Source organism: Lepisosteus oculatus, chromosome 10 (assembly GCF_040954835.1).
Source record: "Lepisosteus oculatus isolate fLepOcu1 chromosome 10, fLepOcu1.hap2, whole genome shotgun sequence".
NCBI lineage: Eukaryota > Metazoa > Chordata > Actinopteri > Semionotiformes > Lepisosteidae > Lepisosteus > Lepisosteus oculatus.
Window position 1 is genome coordinate 36,736,504 of NC_090705.1, and position 27,208 is coordinate 36,763,711.

Consider the following 27,208-nt stretch of genomic DNA (forward strand, 5'->3'; position numbering starts at 1 on the left):
CGACTTGACAGGACAGCATGTTCCAGATATCCACAATTAACCGTGTAAAGAATTATATTTCTCCATTTAATTCTCAGTCTTTAAATTTAGTTTCCAACTGTGACCCGATGTCCTTGTCTGTGACCCGATGTCCCTGTCTCACTACTGAGTCAGGAATAGTCTCCTGGGTTAACACCATGGATTGGATTGCTACAGTATAATGCAACTGCACTGTGCTGGGAGACCTAATGAATTGCAAATGCATTAAAAGAGATATTGTTGAGAATTTATATCTAAGAACATAGGAATACAGAAAAAGTCGAATAATGTAATGTTTGTGAATAGTATACATATTGCAATATTTATTTGTACTGTAATCAGAGTATCTTAACACTCTTTATAAGCAGCAAAAAACAGCTTTTCTATTGTGTGAGCAGATTTATCCTCTATGGTCTAGAATTATCCTCTATGGTGCCTGTGAAATGTATAACATTTCTTCAGTGCAGACATGCTGCATGATGAGTGATATACAGTATGCAGAGTAAAAACAGGATTGTATACAATGCCCTCTATTGGAGACTGAATATACTGGAATGGAACTGAGCTTTGAATTTTATTGAAGATGTATTTTTGTTTTTACTAAGGCACACTCTATTCTTTTTCTGGGTGTTCTGCATTTTTATGTGAATGCCAAACACTTCTTCATAAATAAAACAAAACCCTTTTAAGAATGCTTACATGCTTTTCCCTTGGCTATCCTATCCATAAAGAGTTTGTGAGGTTCTTTAGAAAAATGAATTTCTGGCTGCTGCTTTGAAATTCTAGGAAAGCCTAGGTAGTGTTTCAATATCAGAGGTCAACCACTGTTTTACTGTATACTCATACTAACTTTTAGTCTTTTGGATCTTTAAAAATAAAATTAAAAATAACTATCAAGGATATAGTCAGGAGCTGGATGGACTCTTTATGGCAATAAACATCAGTACCAGGTAAAAAATAAATGCATACTGTATACTGATGCAGTGCTCAAATGCAACAATCTACAGTTTACATTAATAGTACATACAAAATTATATTTACATTTTAAATTAGCAGATAGGGCTGTTTTCTTTTTGTAGAATTACCCCTTGCAATAACATAAATACTGAACAGAGATTATTAATTTCAGAAAACACCAGGTGCTTAGTGTTTGAGATCAAACTGGAAAAAAAATAGATTTTGTATAAACAGACATTTCAAAAACACATAACTTCAACTAATGCAAGAACTGTGAAAGACACAACTATGCAGATAATGAAGATAGCTTGGTTATAATTGGCATGATGCAATTTTATATGTAAATGTTATATTGCAGTAATCAGCAGACTAGCCCAAATTAATCATTGGCTTTTGAAAATTGGCTTTGGTCACAAGACTGGCCCAAGACCACCAGACCCATCTGATCCATCTGCTTAATTGTTTAAATCAAAATGACCAGTAATTGAACAGAATGACTGTATTTCACCACATGGATGAAAAGGGTATGCATGTACTGTGCAGAGATCATGCAGGGCTAATCTTAGGATAGCTAAGGGATGAGACAGCCATTGTATGCAGGCCAGACAACATCTAAGGTGAGAGTGGTGGAGCATCTTATTCACTAAAGAATGCAGTTTTTCCCTTGATAGTCCTGACAGAAGATAATGTGTTTGGTGATTTTGTGATGGGTGATAAGTGTGATGATATGAGAAGGAATCTCCATTAACACAACAATGAATGCCTAGGTGTAGACTTAGGCAATTAGAATGACAAAACCTAGATAATTTCACAATGCTCATTACATTCCTGTTTCAGTGCAGTCATAATGCTACAATTTTTGTCTTTCATGAGAGGCAGCAATGAAATGTTTTTAGTACTAGCATTACAATAGAACATATGTGCTACCAACTCAACAAAGTTATTAAGAGGACTTATTAAGACCTTCACCAGCTACCTGTAGCAGTACAGGAGTCATGCATCATGTAAGTGTAGACTATTCTAAGGTAGATCAAATCTGTGCGTGAGTATGACCAGAATTGTGTAAATGCTAAGATACTGTATGCAATGCCCAATATTGTGATTCTTTGATCTGTATTTCTATCTTCATTTTCCATGAATTTTATGAAATGTTTGCTTACAAAGTGGTGTCTATGATCAGGAAGACGAAAGGTTTGATCATTTTTATTTAAAGCTGCATAAAAATTATGGGCAGCACAATGCATATCCTTCCTGTAATGTTTCTTTCCAAATGCAGCAGGTATTCCCAGAGCATTCACAACTTTCATTTACTTCAAGTTATATTCCTGTCTATCCATCATCTTTTTGAAATGGTGCATTAATGTGCTCTCACTAGATGTGATGTGATACTGTGCCAGTTTGATCCGTCCCACCAGGATATGAGCAAAGTCAGACAATTTCACAATGCTCACTGAAGTTTGTGTTTCAGTGCACTCATAATGCTAATGATGGTCTTGAATATGTGTCCTCATGTGCTTTGACATACACTTAGTTTAGCAGTCTATTATGTATGAAATTCAATCTACATTGTATGTGCTCCAATGGGCAAAGCGATATTCTTGTGTGTAGGTCAGCAATAAAAAATATAACAGAAATAGCAGATTGCCATTGTAAAATTGAAGAGGTGTAGCATGCCCTTCTATGAATTTCTGCATAAAATTCTGTTCTTTCCATAATACCAATAAAAGACCGCATAGTGAACCAAAGATAGGTGTTTTCCATTGTTTTGTGTGGTCAGCAGAACAAGGAATGGAAAGGTTTGATAGATTAGGCTGGTTAAAATGATCACAAATGGGGCATGCTGGGCAAGTGTGCTTTGCTGAAAGAGCAATACGAAAGGCTTTCTCTGTTGCTCCTGCGTACCAGTTTCAATGCCTGCTGTGAACAAAATTAAGTACTTATTGATTATGTGCCGAGTTCCTGGTCTCTAATCATTCTTCTAAGTCAGAAAGTTGAAGTACTTTGTGTTCATAGCAATGTCTGCTGATTTATTTTTAGTTTGTAAGTGAACTTTATTTGTACAGAAAAACAATTAAATGAATGTTACACGAAACACATAAATACATCTTTAAGCTTATGCGAGAAGCTGCAATTACGATGTGTAAAGGTTGAGTATTCAGTAATAACCATTTAAACATTTAAATCTGCTTTTGTGTCTGTGAATATTAATTAAGTTTGGCATATCAAATCGAAAAACAAAAGTGTGTTGTTTTTCAGTCAGAAACAAGTATCTAATCCCTTGCCAATTATATTTACAGAACAAATAGGCAAGAAGGTATTTTTGTAATTATAATTATTAAATTATTGACTGATGCTTTTATCCAATGTGACTTAATACGACTTAGATTTGTACTGTACTCAGCTAAACATCCAAACATTGTATTCATCTGTATGTATACAGTACAGTGCCCCACTTGGGATTCAGACCCACAACTTGCCATCTATGGGTCTACGGTTCTAATCATGATGCTACTGCTGTCCTATTTTAGTATAGTATTATTGTTATATAAGTGTAATTTAGCACTCTGGGGAAACCTATGTTCATTTACACATATAATACAATACAATTCTTCCATAAAGAATTGAAAACCCTGCAGTACCTAAACTTATAAATTATGCAAATGTTAAATTTCTATGGCAAATGAATATATTGGTGGGTATGTACCTCAGTTACTTAGCTGAGTGAATTATTACCCCTCCTTATGGAGTATATTACTTATCTCTCATTGCTCTCAGGCTGGGAATAGCTTTTAGACAACAAATTAAGACAAAACATTTGTGCATGTCTTTAGCTGGGTAAATGCCTACTATTTCCTTTAAAAGAAATGCCTGAAGGATAGTAGAGGAGGAATGTCTAGTGAGACTTCACAGAGATAATATAAAAAAGTACTCATAACTGTTGTATGCAAGGAAGTGTATTCTCAGAGGAAAATTGCAAGGAAAGATTAGTCATTGAGTGCAGACAACTCTGAACAGATTAAGGAAAAATGGAGAAAAAAAATAAAAAAAGAAGTGTGAGTGATTGAAAGCCCAAAGCAAATTCTTTCTTAAACATTCAGCTATCTAACCATAAAAAGGAGAGAGCTGCAGCTTTATTTTGATGAAGAGCATTTACTGTAAGAACATCTAACATGGACACTAAACCATATACAGTACATGAGTTAAACAATCAAATGAGTTTCATGCATAAAATGAATGACCATCTATTTCAGAATTTTGGCTCCAAGACAGATATATATGTTTGAATAAAGTCAAGGACGGGAATCATCAAAAAACTGTGTTTAAACATTTAAGTGGAAGTGTTAGATTTTGGTTTTGCTTCTCTGGTGCATATCAAGGAAATATATTACTGTTTTCACATAACACCTTAAAGAAGGCAAATTATTTTTAAGGGTTTGTTTCTAAACATGATAATGTCCCAAAAACCATAGCCAAAAGCAATGTGAATTCCTATATTACCAAAAAAGGAACAAGGACAATAGGTTTTGAAACTGATGTACTTAACGTGAGCTTAAATCTTATGATGGCAAACCTTGACCATGTAAGACTGCGATGGATTACTGTACATGTGTTTCGTAGGGAGGGAGTGGGGGAATTACATTGTAGAGTTATATACTGCCTTGAGATGGATTAGTTTTTTTTTTTAATACAAATCAATTGTTTATTTTGGTTCTTTATTTCTTATTTGTTAAAATATATATGTGGCATTTAGTCTTCCAATCCACTTCTTAAAATACTGTATCTCAAAGTTCATACAGTGTGTACACTTAACTCTGTATACTGTATGTAAACCAGAAAGAGTAGAAATAGACCACAAAAATAGCATATTTTGGTACTGAAAAATATGTTTCCTCTCTCCAACCCTTGTGATTCCAAAGTACCTATACAGCGAGGCTGAGATCCACTCCATGTTCCATCTGCCTGGCAGATTCTTGTGGTAGAGCCTACTGGAATGAAAGGGGGATTACAGCTGAAAGAGACCTCTGACTGGTAAATGAAGCTCTTCCCATCTCTTACTCCTTCAGCTGGAACACCTGGATCACCACAGAACTTGGCTGCAATAAAAATATGATAGGAAACAAACACAGGTGTTAAAAGCTAATCCACATCACTTATACAAAAGCAAAGAAAATGTCTTTAACCCATAACTTTTAAATAAAAATGAGAAGGATCTTTTTAAAACAAGACTTGTATTACTGTTATTGTTTGTATTATTTGCTGCTGTCAGAGAATTATCTCTATCTTCTAAAAACATTCTATTGAAAAATATTCTGATAGTTACTGCTCCACAAATAAATTAAATACATTTGCACATAATTCGTGTGGATGAAAACATGGTTTAGTCAAAGCTTCTGTCAAATCTGTTAGTTTAGTCATGGTAAGAATACAACATATACAGTACCTTAAGTTTATCCCTAGAATAGCAGTCCATAACTTATATAGCAACTTAAAACTCAGAAGTAATACAAAATTCAGACTTTAAAAGAAAATATTGCCGCAGTGGTCATTCTTAAACTTAAAAATCCTATTGTAAACAGCAATACTTTTTCTGCTTCAATAGCATTTTAAAACTACAGTATATAGTTATAAAAACAGAAAGTATAGTAAAAAAAATGCTTATTTAGGTGAAAAACAAGAAGATCATAAAAATTAAGAGCCAAACTGTCTTAAGGTTTCAACATTGTATAAGGACTAAACTTTTCTGCTGTACATACTGTACTGTAGACTACATTTAGCATAAGGTTAACAAGCTACTGCTTTATACTACTGTATATACTGCTATGTGCTCAATTATGCAAAACCTCTTCTTTTCATTTACTCTGTGGGGAAACTTTTTTTAATTTAATCATAATTGTATCTATTTTTCAGAGTCTGGAAAGGGTTATTTCCTGCAATTAGAAAAATGTGAAGCTGCATAAAGTACACCATTTGCTTTCTTCCTCGCCTAGTGGGTTCTTGCTTATACTCTTACAATGGTGTATTCCAGGCTATGACTCATAAGATCAAGCTCAGCAGCTTTCTGCTTAACTGAACTAAATGATATGAGTATCTGACAACAGGGATCTCTATTTCAAATGTAGCACAAAGTGTTGTTATTGCAATAGGAACCTGTCACCATGGCTGGTGGCCATTTATAAAGCTTTAATTATTCACATATTCAAAAAATCAACTTGATTTATGCACACCTATGCAGTACACATTTACAAGATGCATTGAGCAAGATATGTCTTGAGATGTTAGTTGTTGCTTCCACTAAGGCTTGCTTGGCTGTTTTGTATTTTCAAGAAGTTCCAGGTATGTTTTCGGAAATGTATGTCTGTCCAAGGTTTTTCACACATATGACTTTGATGAGTGAAAATAACTTTGGTTTCCTCGTTGCATCAGCAGCCCTTGGGTTAATCAATAATACCTCCATGGGATCCAAATCCAGGGATTGGTACTGTATGGCCAATCTATAACTTAATCTTTGTCTTTTCAACTGTTTCTTTATGGGAATTCCTGAGGTCATTATCCTGCTGGATTACAAACGTCTGTCCAATAAGCCTTTGGACACTAGATCACAAATGAAAATCTGGATATACTGTACTGTACGGTTTAAAATTCCTCATATTGCTGTCAATCATCTAAATAGACGGCCAAATGATGACTAACCAATGAGGTGCTTTTGTGTTTTTGTATACAACGTCTCTCTATTCTTGTGTCAAATATTTTGCAGAAATCCTTGGGACTATTTTCATCACTTAGTTAAAGTTAAATAGTTAAATAACATATTTTACTTTTCAATCCTTGATGAGCATATATATATATAGTAGTCACCACTTTTACTTATTATTTTTATGTTTTAGATAAATATGAATATTAAAACAAGGAAAATGTCAAGACACTCATTAAATATTGTTGGTTATATCTATTAGAACGTATGGAAACTTGTTTATTATCTTAGTATATTATTACATTACAAATTATAAAGCAGTGATAAAATGTTCTTATCAGGCTTGATATTTATAGTACATCTGACACTTGTACATGTCACTTCAATGGCACTTTTGCAGATATGAGTCAACAATAGTAAAGAAAGGTATCAACCACAATAGAAAAAGTCAAGTCAGGAATAACAGAACTTAATATTCTCACTAGTTTATCACACATTTTGAGATTCTTTCTGAATCAAGAGGTTATACTGTATTTCATAACCATTTAATTGTGAGCCAAGATGGTAACGATCTACCCTTTAAAAATGAAAAATAAAATTAAATCACATAAAGCTGATTTATAATTAATGTGCTTGGAGAAGGCTCAGTCAAAGTCAAGTGTCTAGGAACTTGAGTAGGAACTTGGCTTTTCTTGATGAATAATGGATATACTGTCAAGATGAAAAATCAGTGCGCAAGCTACAAAGTCTGAATCATACTTTTATTCGGCTGGAATAAAGTAAAATGACTGTAGTTGCTTAGTTTGATAGCTGACTATTTTGATGGAATGTTAGAATACTTTCTTTTTTACTGTCTTCATGATTTCTTTTTTATGTCCTTTTTATGCTCCCATCCATATTTTGATTGTGCATTTTAAGTTATTGGTGATTTTTACTTGTCCCCGTGGAATGATGGAAACCCGATAACATTAATACAGATTAAAACATGCTTTTTTTCTTTCTTTTGATCCTCCATAAGCACTTCAGGTAACATGGCTTAAATTGTAGTATGATTTAGATACAATGGGGGACAAAAAAGATACAATATGTGCAAACAAACAAAAGACACTATTGTTTTATAACATTTAGGTCTACCTGAATTCTTAATTAATATGGTACCCAAGTTTACTATGCACAGAATATTACTCTTAGATAAAGACAATTGCCTTTGCACAACAAGGTCATCTGTAAGCCTATTTTTTTTCTTCTGGAAAGAATTTCTGTTAATGCAAGCAACCAAGTACAGTATATTTCAGAAGTATCTCAGTTTAAATCCTGCCCCTCAGAACAGATTGGGTGCAGTAAGAAACAAAAACACAAGTCAAGACTGATAGTAATTTGGGAATTGTTGCTGAAAGATTGGGGGATGCTGAGCAGGAGTCCTTGATATTACTTTACTAGCTGTATTTATAAATTGGAACCAAGAAGAAGAGGTGATCGGAATTTTCATTAATATGGGGCCTATGAAGAGACCATATTCTGTAATAGCTTCCTCCGCATTATCCCATATTTGTTTTTCAGTGTGTATTTTCTGTGATGTAGAAAGTTTTGTGGACAGCCAATTTTAGACAAGGTACTTCTGGTGTTTACATTACCTTCAATTGAACTTTGGCCAATAAACATGAGGAAGAGGAAGTTCAGTCATAAAACTAATGGCTGCTAAATTAAAAATGGATTCCCATGTTATTGCAAAACTAATTGTAACTTAAAATAAATTCAGACATAATTGTGCTTTATTGCAGTGGCATAGACAGAAAAATAAACCACACAGCTTTAGCTGCTCTAAAAAGTTAATACTTCAGATTTGGAAATTTTTTTAGGAGTCCCAAAAGAGATCAACACCTTTGCCCAGTTACAGAATGAGACTGATAACCTGATCATTGAACAATGTCTGTTCTGGCATAGCTACATAACTCTCTAGAGATATTAAAAAAACAACATTCTTAACCAATTTATTATTGCATGCATGAGGAGAGCTATTAGGGAGATTAACTATGTTTTTTGTGTAACAGTATTCCTTTATATATTTTTCTGTATTGAATATATACTCTTTTGAATATATTACTGTCCTCACAAATCTTATTAACATAGATTAGTTATAATGTTGCCTTACTTTTTGGCTTCTTCAGTTATTCATTCCATACTTGTGCGCGCATACATTAGTCCAAAGGATTTCAGTCTATTGGTAACATTTTGAATCTTCTATCTTATTTGTTTAGTTTGAATGCTTTTTTTCTCTTTTGCAGATAATGATACAGTATTTCTCTTTTGATCATAATGCTAAGAGTACTACTTCATTGCTTTTTGCATGTTTATAAATTTAACTGCCTCACACTTGGGTTCAAGAAGCAGATGTCAACATCTAATACTCTGTTTTATAAGCTCATTTATGTTATGCAGACACATAAAAATATGCTTGACATCAAATTTTAAGTGTTGTTATTTAGAAACTCAGAGGAGAGTACCACTGAGGGGTGTGGGAAGTGGATAATGAGGTTTTGTGCAGGGTAGAAGATGTATTATTAGTTTTGTTGTACTTTCTTTGAAAGGCACTAAAAGTGATAATAAATGTCACATTTATCTGTCACGGATACTATATAACAAATTAAAAAAGGCTTCAATGATGATATTTGTAATATATGTGACATGTCTTAATAATCATAATAAGATGACTGCTTTTTCAAGAGTAATAATGAATGTCTTGATTATATTTTCTGTTGTTACAAATAATAAACCAGTGTAAAAATGAGTACTAACTAAATATAATCATATTTAAATTGATCAAAATGAAGAGTTGCTATAATGTAAATATTATAAGCGATACTGTTAAATCTCTTTTTGCAGAAATTTAAAAAAGCTTTATTTGCTTGACTTCAATATACTAATAACTGTAGCACTGCAATAGCATTTGTGAGGGAACTGTACATTGTCATTGTACATTGCCTCTGACTTTTTTCCTCTCGAGACATTTAGAATGATTGATTAGCACAATAATGCACACCTGATGAGGTGTAACTGATGTCCTTAAACAAGGTGGATTTCCAAGTTTGGCATCATTAATCGATGTCTCCTTTAGTAATTCAATTGTAGACTGAGCACCATTTGATAGTGACACCTGAATGTAGCAGGATGGTACAGTTACTGTTGCAAAGGTTATGATACCAACTGCAGTATTCATTCTGCCAGAACTAATCACTTACTTCAGAGAGTGAGTACAAGTTACCTTTGTCTTATTAAAAGGACAGTAGATGGGGTCCTAATATATTATATACTGTATGTATAGCTTGAGTACCAACAGATCTTTAAGGTATGCACATGCCTTTAATTTTACTTTTAATTGGTCTATATGTTTGATACTTATGGGTTCATAGCAACAGCCTTTATATTAGCTACAGCATATCAGCTTCCATTCATGTAGTGCTGTTCCTTTGAAGTCGCCATCTGGAGAAATATAATGTGCAAGTGCTATCATTCCTCAGAGCTTGGAGAAACATTTTTTTTTAGCAGCAGTCAATGACGTCAGACAAAAAACATAACTGAACACACCTTTCTGTACCAAGTTGTTGCTACCATTCAGAAAGTGGACAATAACTCCTAACTTCAATATTTAAAACTCTGATAGAGTGTTAATTAGTAAAATAAACAATAAGGATTGTATATACTGTTTATACTGTATAAAATGTTAACTGTCAAAATTACACAATAGGAATTTAATAAGGAAAATATCGACTTACGTAAACACTGAGGCACCTCTCCACTCCAAGTTCCATTTCCAACACAAGTTAAAACAGCTGGAAAAGACAGCTCATATCCTGAAGAACAGCTGTAACTGACACTGGTTCCCCATTCAAAGTCAGCCCCTTCCAGAATTCCACTGGAAATTGCTGGTGGAGCAGGGCAGGTCACAGCTGATTCAAAAATAGTAAAAAAAAAGGGGAAAACAGATGAAGCAAGACTAATCATATACACATACAAATGTATACTTTCTGTGTTGAATATAGTAATATATGGATACAATAATATGTGATACACCATTATATGTAGCCTGACTAATAGGTTATCCAATTTTGGATTAAATGTTTTATTAAACGTAGACCAAAAAAGGTATCCTTAAGAGAGTAATGTCAGATCTTTGTGAACCTACAGTATATTCCTGTGCAAACGTGAATTGATTGATGAAGAAAGATTATAATATTTGTAATTATCACAGGAACTTGTAATTTGTTTACCCTATTTATTCTCAAGAAAACAGGAAAAATATAAACAAACAAGAATTAAGACAACATCTGCTGCTTCTGAGCCTGGGTTTCTATTTCTGAGTCCCTATGTTTTGTCACAAATTCCGATTTCTTTGTAGTAGCCAGGACAGAACTCTCAGCTTCCCATCTGCAACATGATTCATCAAGTACACTTGACAAGATCTGCTGTGTCTCATGTGTCTGGGACATTATCATGTTGGAACGCAAATTCTGGACAAATTACTGCAAGATTTATATTGGCTTCAACAAATTGGAGATGATCTCTAGAGGTGCCAATCCTTTCTAAACTAATCTTCTAAAGGACATAAATCTGTCCAGCTCAATGAGGTGTTTCTATTGTTTATAATGTGTGACAGTGTAAACAAGCAAACAATCCAAAGTAAATGAAACACCCGAAGCACTATATTAATACTCTGAATTAGTATGTAACATGCTTGAAAGCACTTCCAGATGATAAAACTGACCTAGTTTTCATAAGTTAATGAATAAATAATGTGTATGAATTTATAACTTAAGTGTCCAAATGAAATAATTTGTAAGAATGAAGAGACCTAGATGAGAACAGGCATCCTGAGCCAGCTGCTGATGTGACTTCATAGAATACAAGATATGTAGGAAGCAGACAATAGACGTTAACACCCAATAATCCTAATAATTCATCTTTGTGGACTAAATCTTTCTTCAGCTGAATGATATATCAAATATTCATTAGCTGCAAAAAACCATAAATGTAAACTTTGCACTCCATAGGAAGGCTAGCATTGAGACAAACATATGGAACACTGTCATCAAAAATATACAGTATGTGGGGTTATGCATCTAGAGGAGCACCTTCAGAGCTCTTTGCTTCTTCTGCATTATTTCTATAGGCTTCATCATCATTTCTCAATTTCTGTCAGAGAGCCCATGACGTTCTTCTATGTCACACTTTTTATGTCTTTCTTGCTAATTTCAGTGCCTCTCCTTGTTGCTCTGTGTCTCACATAATTTTCTCAGTACCAGGGTTTCAACAATGTGCTGTGCAAAATGCTTGGTAGGAAGGGGAGAATTCTATGAATGCTACTTAGGAAGAAGCAGCAGGAGTATGCGTGAGAAGAAAAGTGTTTGGAATAGGAAAGGAAGGTGTCTAGAATGTTTTCCCTTCCTTCAGCTGAAACTTTATTGAGTTTTCACCAACTGAAGAACTTTTCTCAACAGTCTTTCCAGCCTCCTTTCTGAGTCCAGAGTTTCAGAGAGATGTTAGTGGACTATACTCTAATTATACTAATATAACTACATCTTTTTTTCTATTACAGTGAAAAATGCTCTAATAAAGATGGCCAATTTAAATCCCTAATCTACTTAATCAACTATTTGATCTTTTTGCCTCACCAATTCGTCAAGACATTTGATTTTCTGTCCTTTCCAGCCTGAGTGCGCTGCCTAATATTTTCAATATGTTCATTCTAAGTATTCTTTTAAGAGAATTGTACAGGATTGTTTTGAGAGGCTTTTAAGAAAAACAGCTAGAAATATGCAGAATCAACCATTCTGGTATTATGTGAGAGTGTTTGACACAACACCACCAGCTGTGTCTGGGTATCATCAAATAATAAAAAGTATTATAGGCTATACAGATGGCAGTACATAAATGTATTACAAATGACCTATGACCACTCAATTGCCTTATTTGTTATTGGTAACATAGGAGCGGTAGACAGTAAAACAAGGTGTTCTGCCATCTTTTCAAGAATTACTACTACTACTACTACTACTACTACTACTACTACTACTACTACTACTACTACTACTGTATTACTTGAAAAACAAGTAATAGGTTTATTCCATGCTGAAAAAAAGAAGAAAGAGAACACAACGTTTCGGCCGTGGAGCCTTCTTCAGGTGTGAGGGTGTTAATGGAGAAAAAACTCTGCACTTAGCAAATTAAAAAAATAATCAGTCCCCTCTGAAGAGTCTAACTTAGATTTCTGTCTCTAAATGATCCTGCCACATAGAAGGACTCATTCATTGTTAGAGGCAAAGGGATTGGTCGTTTTTATGTTAAATACAGCTGATGTCCACAGTTGTCATTATTTAAAGATCTGCTGAGTACTGACACACTGGGGAACACCCTTTGATATCCAAAAGCATTCAATCCAAATTTATGTCAGAGAACAGAAAGCTGTGTTTGTCTCTGCTTTGAATTAGTTGAAGCAAAGGAGATTTGTAAAGGCTGGGTATTCTGTTTCCTACTGGAAGTTTACCAAACACAACCTACTGTACATTTATACAAAATACCCTTAGATGTGCAGTGTTTGAAAAGCAAGTAGGGCCACTGCCCTGTGTTTAATCTTGACACAGTTTTCAAAAAAACATATTGCCTCTTTCCCCCAGGTGTAGAATAATAATAATAATAATAATAATAATAATAATAATAATAATAATAATAATAATAATAATAATAATAATAGGGTATGATGTACTGCCAGTCAAACTGAAAATTGTATTTTTAAAATAATAATTAAAAATTTGAAATAAGGTGATAAACTCTGGCTTTTTTAAATTATTGGCTCAGTTATCCTGAGAAGGATCATTTCTATTATGCAATACAAATACAAATTCAACCTTGCTTGTGTAGACATTCTGATGTTAAACATGTTGATTAATCAATTATTGTTTTTCTGAATTAGATGAGTATTGATTCTTGTTACAATCAAACTTTGAAGAGAAGGTACAACAGATCAAAATTGCTCAATCCAAAATGCAGCTACACTGAAATAATAATAAAAGCAACACAAACATATCACACTGTTACCTCTTAATGCTAAGAATTCAAAGAGGTGAAAATAGGAAGTCAAAAAAGTTTAATTTTAAATAATACATTGTAGGGGATGTACCATTATTTAATAATATAATACATTACCTAGTGAATAGACATGCAATTTTGCTTTACTTTTTAATTAAACTTACCTTTACAAATTGGCATAACACCACTCCATGTGCCATTTTTAGTGCAGGTACGAGTCATTGAACTTAATGGCTCCATTATATACCCAGGCTGACAAATAAATGTTATATTTTGTCCAATAGTAAAGTCCTCTCCATATCTGAGTCCGTTAGCTGGAATTCCAGGATCCCCACAATTAATCACTGAAAGAAAAGTGCTTAGTTTAGTAAAACATAATGGTTCACTATACAAATGTCGCAGACAACTGACTATTTTTGTATTGCCAGTTTTTCTACAATTACAATTGTCCTGTATGTCCTGTTTTACAAATAAAATTCAAAACACTATATGCAATAAAATAGTAAAGTCCATATCAAAATAAAAAATGTAGTTGCAACGTACACCGAATATAGACCTTGATTTGTTTAATACATAATGCTATTGTTACAATTGAACAAGCTAGGATATTCACCCATCCCAACACAGAGAGCAGTAAATTAATGTTCTTAAAAGGTAATGGGGTGTACAAACACTTGTCCATGACTATGAATAATTTAATATGCTTCTGAATTATTGAGGTCACACACAGTATATAATGTGTCAGATTTTTATAATATCTTATATGAAGTAACATTAAGTAACAATCCTCTTAAAATCATATCTATAAATTAGTTTAAATAACCCAACAATGTGGCCAAAAGGATATCTCCAGGCAGTATGTATTTTATTCTAAATAATAGATCTTACAATAAGCTACAAAATCAATACACTGCAAAATGGCAAACCACTTTTGTCATATGTGGCATTGGTAGTCTAACAGCAATAATCAATATTGCATATCTTTTACAATTATTGATGCTTCAAATGGATTATTAAGAAATAGACCTGGTTGATCTGATTCATTTAAAAATCTATTTATCAATTGCCCCTAAACTTAAAGGTCAGGTGCATTTGAATTAAACAGTAATAAACTATTTTTGACATTGTTATGGTAATAAACTCAGAGATTATATTTACAGCTAAGAAAAAGCCCTTTAAGATTTACATTCCTAAGAAACGGTATGTCTTGATCTCATTTTTGCACATTTTCAATTAAAAAAATTACATTTAATCTTGAATTATAATGGTCATATAGTACAGCCCAGTTACCATATGCATTTCAGAAGACCTCTAATTTTTTCTCTTGTAATAGAGGACATGCTATGCTAGAGCGGCATATTACAGCTCATTTTCTATTCCTTTTTTTTCATTAACATCTCATAAATGTTACTGTACTTGATGTTTTAATTAAACTGCTTATAAAGTTCATAATTATATTTAAAGATCCACTGCTTCATTACTAAGAGTTGAAAGATCAGTACTTAACATCCATCTATTTTCTAATCACTTGATCTAAAACAGGTTCACTGGGGAGACCAAGCCTATCCTGGCAAGTAACAGGTGCAAGTCATAACCCTGTGCAGAACACCAGTACATCGCAGTCTTAACATACAGTGGCCTTCAAAAGTACTTGCCTCCCTTGGACTTTATAACATTTTATCTTACAATATGGAATCATAATGTATTTAATGAGATTTGTTGCCACTGATCAATATAATACAGGTTCACAGTGTCAAAATGAAAGCAAAGTTCTACAGATTTGTCTGTAGCAACTTGTCTTTGCAAGTCATGTAATTTGTTTAATGTTGTCCACCTGTTTGTTCTACATGAGTTCAAGTTAAATACACCCCTCTCTCAGAAGACAGTACTCATCTAAACTGAGGGAGGTTGAGCATTGTTTCAAAGAAGAATGGGCAAAAATTGTAATGTCCAGATGTAGAAATCTGAAAGAGACTTATCCAAGAAAACTCATGGCTGTAATTTCTGCTATGGGTGCCTCTACCAGATATTGACTCAAGGGAGTCATTACTTATGCAATCAGCTTGATTTTCAATTTATAATTTAGAAGAATCTGCCGAATTTTATTTTCACTTTGTCATGTAAGAGTGTTTTGTGTTGGTCGATAGCAAAAAACCTTATTAAGTACATTATAATTATATATTGTATTGCAATAAAGTCTGAAAAGGTCCAAGGAGGGTGAGGTGAAGACTTTTAAAAGTCACTGTACTGTATATGTTAATGTAGCTTATTATAAGTTAGAAGAAATTAAACTTGCCATTTAGTAAATCTTTGATTCACATTGATCAGAATAGTAAAAAATTTGATCACTACACACTATAAAAAAACACACGAGCAACCAATATGAAGCATGGAGGCTAATCCATCACATTTACCAATCAAAGCTAACTACTGTAGCTCAGTGGCAGATGTTCCTTGTCATTAACGTTTTAACATTAACATTAACCATTTCTGTTCTACAAAATAAAGAAAATCATTGGCTTAAAACAAAATGGTTAAACTTTCAGCAGAGGGATCACAGCTTTTACCCTTCATTGGAGAATCAAACATTTTAGACAAAATGGCATTTCTTAAGAAAGCAAAGTTAAATGTTTGCACTTCTCAGCTTTCTTGTAGAGATTAATACAGTTTTGTTCAACATTCTGTGCCTATTGTGCTTTATGTTTCGAGAAAATTGTTTTTCACACATTAATTGTCCAATGACATTTTCAGACAAAGCATGAGAAAGGCTTCAAGGATGAGACAGAAAAAGGTTCAGTCAATCAAATGGATCATAGTGAAATAAAGAGTTTTATTAAGAAATAATCAAGCATTAGAGAAAAGCTAGAAATTGCACAATGTGTTGAAAAATGTGGAACGTTATTACAGTTAGGTTAACATATAAAAGAGGATATTCTTAGACACACAATGATGAAAGATGCAATAGTATTTTGTGTAAATGCTACTGCTACTAGCAGTTTTTGCACTGTGACTCAAATGGAGTCTGAGAAAAGATACACTGGTTAGCATTGTTGTCTCACATTCTTGGGGCCCTGGGCTCAGTTCCTGGGGTGTTATCTGTGTGGAGTAGGTATGTTCTTGACATGTTTGCATGGGCTACCTCCAGGTGCTCCAGTTCCCTCCAACAGTCCAAAATAATTCTGTTAGGTTAATTGGCTTCTGGCAAAATTGGCCCTGGTGTGAGTTTGTGTGCATTTGTGTCTTTGTGTGGACTTGTACACTGTGTATCCTGCCATGCACCCGTTGCTTGCCATGATAGACTCCAGCTACCCCGCTACCCTGTATTGGATAAAGTGGTTGGAAAATGGACTGATGGATGTATTAAGGCAACAAACATGGTTTAAAACATGGCTCAAAGTATTCTAGAATCAAGGCCATGAGTTGAAGGCAGTAAATTCAACCAAGCAGTCTTTGGGATTACAGAGACAGCATGCATGAAACAGGTAATTTCGTAGGTTCTGTTAAACTGTCAATTTAAGATATGCATGTTACACATGTACTTAGAATTTGAAAAACATTTTGAGATGTTTCTGTTGAAGCACTTACGGAGTGATACTTTTCATTGGATGAAATGATACATTTACTGTATATTTTATGAACGGAAATAAGGCTACCTTGATGAAAGTTATTTTCAGACTTTGATGATGGAAATACAGTAGGTATTTTAAAAATCTGATTAACCAAATCCATTGTTTAAGTATTTACAGCTTTTAGTCACTGATGTTCATCTCTTAAATTTATTCACAACTCCCATTATGTTTCATATCAGGTACAATTAAATAAATTATTCCCTGCACAATTGTCTTCAAAAAGATTTTTTTTTCTTATTTTCTTTCAAATGTAAGTTCTCATATACTTCAACTTTTGAAACAATTAACCACGTGTTTGAACTAGATCATTCCTTTCTTTCGGATAATCCCTCTGAGAGATACAGATTAGTGGCTACAACCTTTAATCCTACACAGACTATTTATTATTCACGCAGCATAGCTGAAGGGAGTTATAATTTAATGTTATTGTGGTTTAAACACAGACTGGAGATGAATAATAATCAGTAAGGTTTCTAAACTTGATAGAACATAATTGATTTAATATCGCATAAAGTACCTTTAATTAATATACCTACTTGTGCAGTTAGGGGCGGTTCCAGACCATGTTCCATTAGCCAGACATTGTCTCCCAGAAGAGCCAGATAATATGTATCCTTCCATGCATGAGTAAACAACTGAGTGGGAGAAGGTTGTCCCATCAATTCGGAACACCTTGCCATTGGTTGGGGTCCCTGGATTTCCACACTGCACAGCTAAAAGCAAACAATAAATGGCTTAAACGATAAACCTGAGAAGAAACTGCAAGAAATCAGCTGCAAGGCATCTTTCTGGAAATTCAGGAAATACACAGAGGGACTCTAGTCTGCCTTTAATGTCATTGCATCAAATGTGAACCTCTTATTATGAAAGTAAGCTTCAATTCAAACAAATTTTGTAATAAAAAACAACTTGGAGGAAAATCAAAATGTCTAATAAACATACAATAGGTAATGAAAGAATGAAAATATCATAAAATGAATTTTCTTGCTGATATGATCATTGCTAATAGAGCAATGAATTTATAAACATACATTACAGTTACATTCTTGAAAAACTATTTCCTGAGGCTGGGATGCAATAGCTGCACTATGATGCCATATATCGAAAGGACAAGCTCCTAGATCTCAGAAAAACAGAACAAGTTTGTGCCTAGTTAGACCTCAGCCTCCAGGGGTGTAAGAGTTAACAATCTGGAAATATTTTCAACTGTAAAACTGAACTATATCTGTTCAAAAGGAACAAAGAAGGAAATAGTTTGGCAAAATAAGCTGTCTAGTTTAGAAAAGAAAGGGTAACATCTTGAGGTAGAAGGGTCCATAATAATAAAGGCAATAAAGGGAGAAAGAAAACAACTCTTATATTTCCAGTTGACACCACAACTCTAGTGTCACACAACACATTTACTATGTTTTATTTTTTTTTTCCTCTTTAAGGGGAAAGTCAAAAAGAAAGATCTTGACTTTCAGAAAGAAAGAGGTAGTGTAAGTGGTCATGTGACGTACAAGCATAAACTAAATACTGTATACTGTATATGTATAGAATATAGAACAAGCATACTTCAAAAGCTTTGGATTGTGTAATGAGATTGTGTTAATTTAATCTATTTTCATTTCACGATAGATATAATTATTTTGTAAATCAAGATATTATTTTTTACAGTTCGTCCATACAATCAATATTTTCAAATAGTGCATTAGAAATTGACTATGAAGCAAATGCTTGCTCATGCACATGAAGAATTATTCTCCCCATCAGATGGTTTCATTTCGTTTTGAAAGGCTATATGTCAAATCTAGTGCTTAGAAATAAAATATTAATTAACAGTTAATGTAACTGCAGATGAAGCTGGCCTCACTATGTCTAAAACTGTCAAAATGCTGTACACAAAGTCAAATAAAGTTGCTTTGTTAGGGACATATTTTACCAAACTCTGGTAAACTCTGCAGAATGATGAAAAATATTATTTTTCTGTGTGGTTAAAGAAAGTTCAGTTGCATTTGTGAGAATGTCATTCCAATTGGATGTCACAAGCAACTAGAAATACATTGACCTCCAAAAAGTATTGTCAAAGCAAAGTCAAAACTTTTATTTTAGATGACACTTACAGTAGCTTATCATGATCATGGGATGCATGGCCACCTCTAGATAAACTATCATCATTGATAAACTAACTAATAATGGCAGCAGTGAAATAAATTCTGAAGTTTACTGTTTATGTAAAAAAACTACTTCCATACGTATTACCATACATATTTGATAGAGCTTCACCACATAGCATGACAAACATCCAAAACATATGGCCAATGCAATCAATGAGTTAATTGAAGAAAAAGAAGGAAAATCTTGGACTGACCAAGTCGATTTCCAGATTTAATCTAATTGAGAATGCATTTTACAGTACATGTTGAAGAAAACATTGAAGTCAGAACGTAAAGGCTGGCAAAGTATCCAACAGTTATACAAAGAGATAGGTGAGCGCAATGGGTTATGCAGTTCATGAAATTACTGCCTGAAAAGGAATAACTTTATGAAGTTACTCAACCAAATTCTTCATTAAATGTAAAAATGTGCAATAATTATAAAAACGCAACTGTTTCACTGAAATTTACTTAAGGTGAATGTACTGTATACCAATACAGTGCTCACTGAACACTTGAAATCACTGAATTAAAAGCAAATTGATTTTGGACTAACACAATCAAATGTAGGCATGGCTTTTACCCATATCAATGACAATATCTTGTACATTGGAAACACTCCGATAATTTGAAGGGTTTCGAGGTATCCCTCCTTTGCAAACTGGGTCTCAAATTTATATGCTTAAATAATGAAGAAAAAAATCAGCATGCTCTCTCTGTTTTTTAACTCACTCACTGTGTGATTATAATCATTTCTTACGTTTGCATGATGGCTGTCGTCCTGACCAGGTTCCATTGGGGAAGCACATCCTTTCGGCTGAACCATAAAGAATGTACCCTGTAGCACAAGTGAAGCGCACCTTGCTTCGGATTTTAAAGTCACTCTCTTCCCTCTCACCATGTGCAGGAACACCTGGGTCCCCACAGGTACCTGAAGAATCACCTGCAGACAAAAGCAACATTAATCTTATAACTGAATAGGACATTTAGTATAGGGTGAAAATCATTTGTAATAGATTCTCAACAGCTCCTTCAATGGTGTTCATGAGCTTATGAGCACATGAAGTAGGGACATACTGTATGCTACTCTTGAAAAGGGTGCAATCTTAAAAATAAATTAATTTCAAGCTTCCCATCATAACATTCAAGAAATTTAAAAACAGAAATTTCTGTATTCCCTGCAAATACATATACAACAGCAAAATATACCTTATCCCACTGGCCATTCAAGATAACCACTGTGAACCATGTTTGTTCAACAATCTCATTTATGGTTTTGTTTTGCCAAAAGTGGTCTGCCTTTCACATCAATGAAACAAGAAGAATACTGGATTAATGTGTTAAAGGTTAACATTTATAAACATGAAGATTCCCCGTTTGTCAACATACTGTAACCGTGTTAAATCTGGCAACCAATATATGTGAACATCATAGTTCAAATGTGCTTGTCTCTTCACATTCATAGCAATGTGGCAAAAAAGAGCAATGGGAGCTCTTTGACATAGTTTTATGTAAATAACATTTAAGGCTGCTTATTACTTTATATTAAATGAATCTCTTGTTATACAGGGGAATAATTGTATTTTTTACTTAGCTTGATCTCCAATTTTATGGATATAAGCATGTCTCTTGTGCAGGATTAGTCACACAAATAAAGAATGAGAAACATAAACCCAATTGATTGTAAAAGTAAATTCTAAGGCAACATATTACTTTCCCTCTTGCTTTATAAGTATCTAGTTAATAATAAAAAAATAGCTGCTATTTTGTCTCCATTTTTCAGCAATTCTGTGTTTTCTCAGGCCTGAGATTAAGCAGAATAAACCACTCAGAAAGTCTCAAATTACAGCCAGAAAAAATGGAACTTTCTGTAATAAATTACTTTTTGGTATCATTAAGTACCACATTAATTAAGACCTAATTAATTTTGAGGCTTAATAGCCCTGTAATGCCCTACTCATTAGTAACGTATCATAAAACCAACAAATGGCCCTAACAAAATCAATTTTTATACTGTAAGTCTTGCATACCACTACAGACTTATATCAGGTACACACTGAGCTCTATGCAAACCCAGGAGACATATTTAGGTAGCTATTATACAGAGCTGCAGGCTATTTCCTGTACTTATTTACACATGAATAAGGCAGTCCAATGAATCGTATGAAGCTGTTACCTTTGATTTTCTAATAATTAGGAGACTACCTACTGTTTTTCAAACTTACATTATCCTACAGGTCTTTTTACTCAGTTTGATTTTGAACTGAATGTTTCTTGGCCCTGAAAATTTGATCGTTCCTCTCCAATGCAATGTTCACAATCCAACAGTTTGGTACAGTAACTATCTTAAAAACAGAAAACCAAGGAAATAAAGTGTTTAGTTTTCTCACCAAGTGAAAATTACATACCCTGCAAACAGGAAGCATTACAACCTGAAGACTGTTTGTTCATATTCTAGTTACAGTACTGCTGGGGATCTCCAGTAGTGCCGCAGAGCAGACCAAGAGTTTCTGGATCTTAAGCAACTCAACCATTTCTAATTTGCTGGCACTGTTCCTGCTCAGACTGGGAGTATCTGTGTTGCTGTGTGTACTGAATGAATCGCAGTTGTGCTCAGATTGGAATCAAGAGTAAGACACTGACATTTAACAATAAGCAAAGCTATGAATATTTATAATCAAGAACAAAGATTCTGTAATTAACACAGAATTTCAATACAATTCAATAACTTCAAAAAATTCAAAAACAACAAAAAACAACAAAAATACTGTAAAACAAAATAAACAAAGTAACCAAAAGAAACAAAAAAAAAGCACCATGTTACCCTAGTATGGTGGCATATTAAATCTGGAACCAAAATAAATTATCTAGCTTGTATGCATAATATACTTTTTTCTGGCACTACCCAAAGTGCATAACCATATTGAGGTTGTTGATCTAGATTCACAAGAAAACTGGGAATTTTGTCCGAAAACTCAGCTCCCACATCACCACCATGGTTCGGTAAAGAATCCATATTATTTCATCCACTACAACAGTCCTCTGGTCACTCTCACAATTCCCTCTACCCTCAGTTGTGAACAAGACCCCAGGGAACTTAAACTCCTCCTCTTGGGGCAGCTGTTCCCCCCATTTCTGGAGAGAGACATTTCAGCTTGTTCAGGGAAGTCCAATTCTATTAATGTCATTGCAATTACAATGGGAACAAGTAAGCACCTCAGAGGGTATAGTACGTAAGTATGTAAAAATAAAAAAAAGAACAAGAACAAAAACAACAAACAAGGTGTTAGCTAAATGGATAAATGGAGCTCTAACCCCAGACTGCCATTTCAATATAGAGATCGTGTTATCTCCCCGGTTGTGAATATTTTTGATAACAGTGATTTAATATGAGTTATGAATAACTCCCAACTGAAACGTGAAAGATTCCCTGCATACTATACATACAGTACTAAATTCTCATGTGAGATGATTGATATGCTTTAACACCGTTACTTTGTCTTGTGTTACATCAATTTTTAGTCTCTCTAAGTGTGTTGTCTTATATTAAATGTGCTGAGTGCACCCTATTTCAGGGACACAAGGACATTATTTCTTTATTAGCCATCCCAATGGTCATATTCTACAAATCTGAAATGACAGTCATGAGACCATTAGAGTTATGGTGAGAGGCTGTTCTTATGATTTGACAGAGTAATATACAGTGCAGAGTTTAGCATAGGAAAAAAAAGCATTTTACTTGTTACCCTGAAAAGATTTAATTATAAAATAATAATGAATAAGATTAATGCTTCCTTTCTGGTTTATCTAAATAAAGTATAGTTCTGCATCATTCTGCTGACATGCCTCTGTACTGCTTCTTTGATTTCAATTAAAAATTAAAATTTCTAAACCAATAACATACTGGAGTTAGCATTATAGCAAGTTATTAGTAACAATAAACATTTATTTTATATTAATAATTTGACAGATGGTTTCATCCAAGGTGAGATACATACTGTATGTATCCATTTATACTGCTGGACATTTTAATGACACAAGTGTGCAAGAGTACAACAGCAGTTATAATCCCACCTCAGATTTAATAAACGACCACATAGCTACTGTCTAAAGCCTAACATCTACTTACACTGCTGCTCCGGTATACCCAACCATTTGACAAAATTGAAAACGTGTATTTTTTTTTGGAAATATGGTATGCTGTTATTTTACCATAAGTTTACCATTACTCTAAAGGTAAGCAATGTAACTGTTGGAATTAATATCCTTTAACTGTTTATGAAAACAAAATCTTGACTGGTTGATAATTAATGTATGTTCACTAATCAGGGCTCAGAGAGTTTTGATATAAGAGTGACACAATAAAAATATGTCATTCTCTGTCGTAAAGCTGCTACACACTGAATCACGCACCTTGCGAGCCAGTTTAATCAATAGTCCATAATATATAGAGAAAAAAGTTATAATAATCAGAGATTTGGATTCCTGCTGTTGGGAGTCACAACCGACTCGGTACTGAAGCCAATGAATTGGTATCAAACTGAGATCATGTTGTAACACGGGGATATGTTTTCTGTATCTAAAAGGAGCTAAAGCTCGAACAGCCAATTGGCGCATATGGACCATCATCAATACATAATTGTCAAGACCACTTACATTGTGAAAAGATGTAGGCAACAATTTTGTACATGCTTTTGTTCCCAGGCAATCTTTGAGAGATTGTAAGATTTATCAGTTGGGTACACCTCATCTAAGATTGAGACATTTTATTATACCATGCTAAACCAAAAAGTGACACAAACAACAGGGATCTTATTGTAATCGTATGCTCATGAATGGGGTTCAACTCGGCTGTGTTCCACATTATATGTTGCATTACTTACATCAAAAACAAAACCAGACTATAGTTATAACAGACACACTCCAAATTAAAACAAACACACAAATGACACCTCAAATCCCATTGATGAAACACAGAAAAACAGAAAATCCTGGGAAACAGAAAAAGCAGCTGAATTAGCAATGTTCAGTTTTAGGGTTTTGAAATTCTGCCAGGAAAACAAAATGCTCAAGGGCAGATTACAATAAAGAGCAGAAAACATCCAAAGGGCTTTAGAACTCAGAACTTGAAACCAGGGAAAAATCCTCTGATGTAGTGCTCCTGACTCTTTCAGTTTTTTTTTTTTTTTGTGGGGTATTGACCTCAATATACTCTCTTAAAGAACCAAAAGGAACAGAATGTTTTTGTTTTAATTTATAAATTAGGAATGTAAATACTGTAGGGTATCTTCCACCATGTTAATCTGCGGGTTAAATTATACACTAAATGCATTCTATTGTTATATATTAATAGTATTCTTGTATATGTATACATGTATATACAAAAAACTACAGTATGCTGACATTTTTCTAAAGACCCTGATAAGCATGTGAGAAAGAAAGTTAACATCTGAAGAACTTTAAATAAGCATTATTAGTAATGTAAAGTGTTTTATGCAAATATTCTGTGGAAAAAAAATACTAGACAAAATTGTATATCATGGAATTATGAAAAAAGTTAAGGATGTTACTGGATTTTCTGCTCTACATTGAAAGCAATCACCCCGATGGCAATTTTAATTCTTTGAATGAGATTTCATCATTTTTGCAGTGTTTAATAAGTTTTTTTGTTTAATTTTTGCATACTCATATGAATAAAGGTTGTGATCGTGCAGACTTTAGCAAAATAAAATACGTGTTTATTACATGACAATGAATTCAGTTGCTGTCAATTTTAAAAGCAATGTTACGTAGTTCTAAACACAATGAACAAATCAAAAAGAAAACAAAACTAACATGTAACACTTGTGACAATCAATGATGAATATCACCCTGGCACCACTTCTACTCCAACAATGAGTCTATGCATTCCCTTTCACAGATCTCCTGGGGGACCATGAGGGGTGCCTTCTGTTGTCACTTCTACCACCAGAGAAAAGGTCTTTATTTCCACAATACTTGTACTTGTTAGTACCAATACAATATGTCCATCCTTAGCATCACTGTTAAATGCCTTGGCATGGGTATACACATGGGTGCTACAACATGAGCTAAAGAAAACATTTTATGTCTATTTGAAACACATTAACAAATTTAACAAGAAAATCAAAAACAAGAGGGCACAAAGGGAACAAATGAAAAGAGGACTAAAAGAAGCAGGAAGCACTTTATACTTCAGAGTCATAATAAGTGCTTGGAACAAGGTACCCAATTCCAATGCAAACCTTATCACTAAAGCTGATTATGATTCCTCAGGAAGCAGTTTAATGAATGTCTTGTAAGCTACTGTACCAACAAAAAAATGGACTTGACATTCAAATACATTTACCTTATTCACCATAGCCTTCATTTTCTTTTATATCTAAAATGGTACAGTATGAAACATATAAATCTGATTCATATGGTATGAAACATATAAATCTGATTCAAATGGTATGGTATAAATATGGTATATAAAAATATCTTCTTAATACTAGTTTTATTACCTTCACTAATACTCAGCTGTGTGTTACTACAGCAGATTAGTCAATATGCTGTATAGCACTTTATTTGCATAGTGTAAACTAATGCATTAATAACTCTCTGTAAAGGATTTCCATGGTAAAAAGACACTGTGTCTTGCAATTCTGTAGTGAAGATGACATTTCCTCAAAGTAAACAATTTATAAAGCTGATTCCAGGTTGAGGAGAAAGAAATCTAAATATCTACATTTGTGAAAGTCTGTTCTCACTGAAAAACCAAAAAGGCCATTAAAAATGAAGATATTTCATTATACACTTGACAAGATATCCCAGGCTTTAATGTGTGATTGCATCCGTTAATTTTGTTATAATATGTATGTTCTACCATTAAAACAACACTTTTGTAAAAAAAAATCCCAAAATTGAATTCTGATCCGTTACCACATATATTCAGTTCGAAAACAAGTTTCAAAATTACTTCTTATGAGGAGACTGCAATGTATTGTAGAAACATAATGAGTGGATGAAAAATAGCCTGCACAGTAAAATTTATTCTGCAAGAACTAATCTTTATCTTCCTCTGATGTTTAATTATAAACCATTCTAAATGATTTTGTGTCACAATTAAAAAACTCCTTTATCCATATTGCCTTACTTTCAATACAGCGCAATCAATTAATTATGCTCTAAACTTTAGCACAAATATCCATATAATAGCTGTGATCTTTATTCAAGATTCATATTCATGGCTCAGGAAGTAAGTCTTTGACAAGTTTATAAAATGCCTTTGAGATCTCTAACATAAATTGTATTTTGTGCATAGCACTGCTGGCCAGATTGGAGAATCTGGAAAATGTGTCTAGGGACATATGGCTCAAGACTTTCACAAAAACTCTTTCATATCAATGATGATCCCACTTCTGAGAAATCCTGACTTTTGTTACACTACACAAGCTTCTGACCAGGCTATCACTTATATTTTACTTCAAACAAAAAAATCTAGCTTTCCCGGAGCTCCAACTGTACTGTCTTCAAGTGTTCTAAGTGTAATTTGAGAGAGCTATACTGTTTCTCCAACTTAAACTTCTTTGTACAGCTCTGAGACTTGCACTGTGGTCAGCTAACATTCTGATGAATAAACCAATACCTTTTTATGCACAACAAACTCTTGTGAGAATACAAACATTGCA

General features: G+C 33.7%; 1 protein-coding gene across 11 annotated transcripts in view; it reads right to left on the reverse strand.

Annotated features, from left to right (window-relative positions):
* The window catches only part of csmd3b (CUB and Sushi multiple domains 3b), a 553,423-nt gene that overhangs the window by 20,994 nt on the left and 505,221 nt on the right, over positions 1-27,208 (reverse strand). For all 11 annotated transcript variants that reach the window (XM_015357110.2, XM_069195150.1, XM_015357108.2 and 8 more), the window contains 5 exons: positions 20,278-20,460; positions 17,916-18,092; positions 13,915-14,094; positions 10,441-10,614; positions 4,896-5,069 (listed from right to left, as the gene is read on the reverse strand). In XM_015357110.2, the coding sequence (XP_015212596.2) occupies positions 4,896-5,069; positions 10,441-10,614; positions 13,915-14,094; positions 17,916-18,092; positions 20,278-20,460 (888 nt within the window). The remainder of the gene's footprint in view (positions 1-4,895; positions 5,070-10,440; positions 10,615-13,914; positions 14,095-17,915; positions 18,093-20,277; positions 20,461-27,208) is intronic.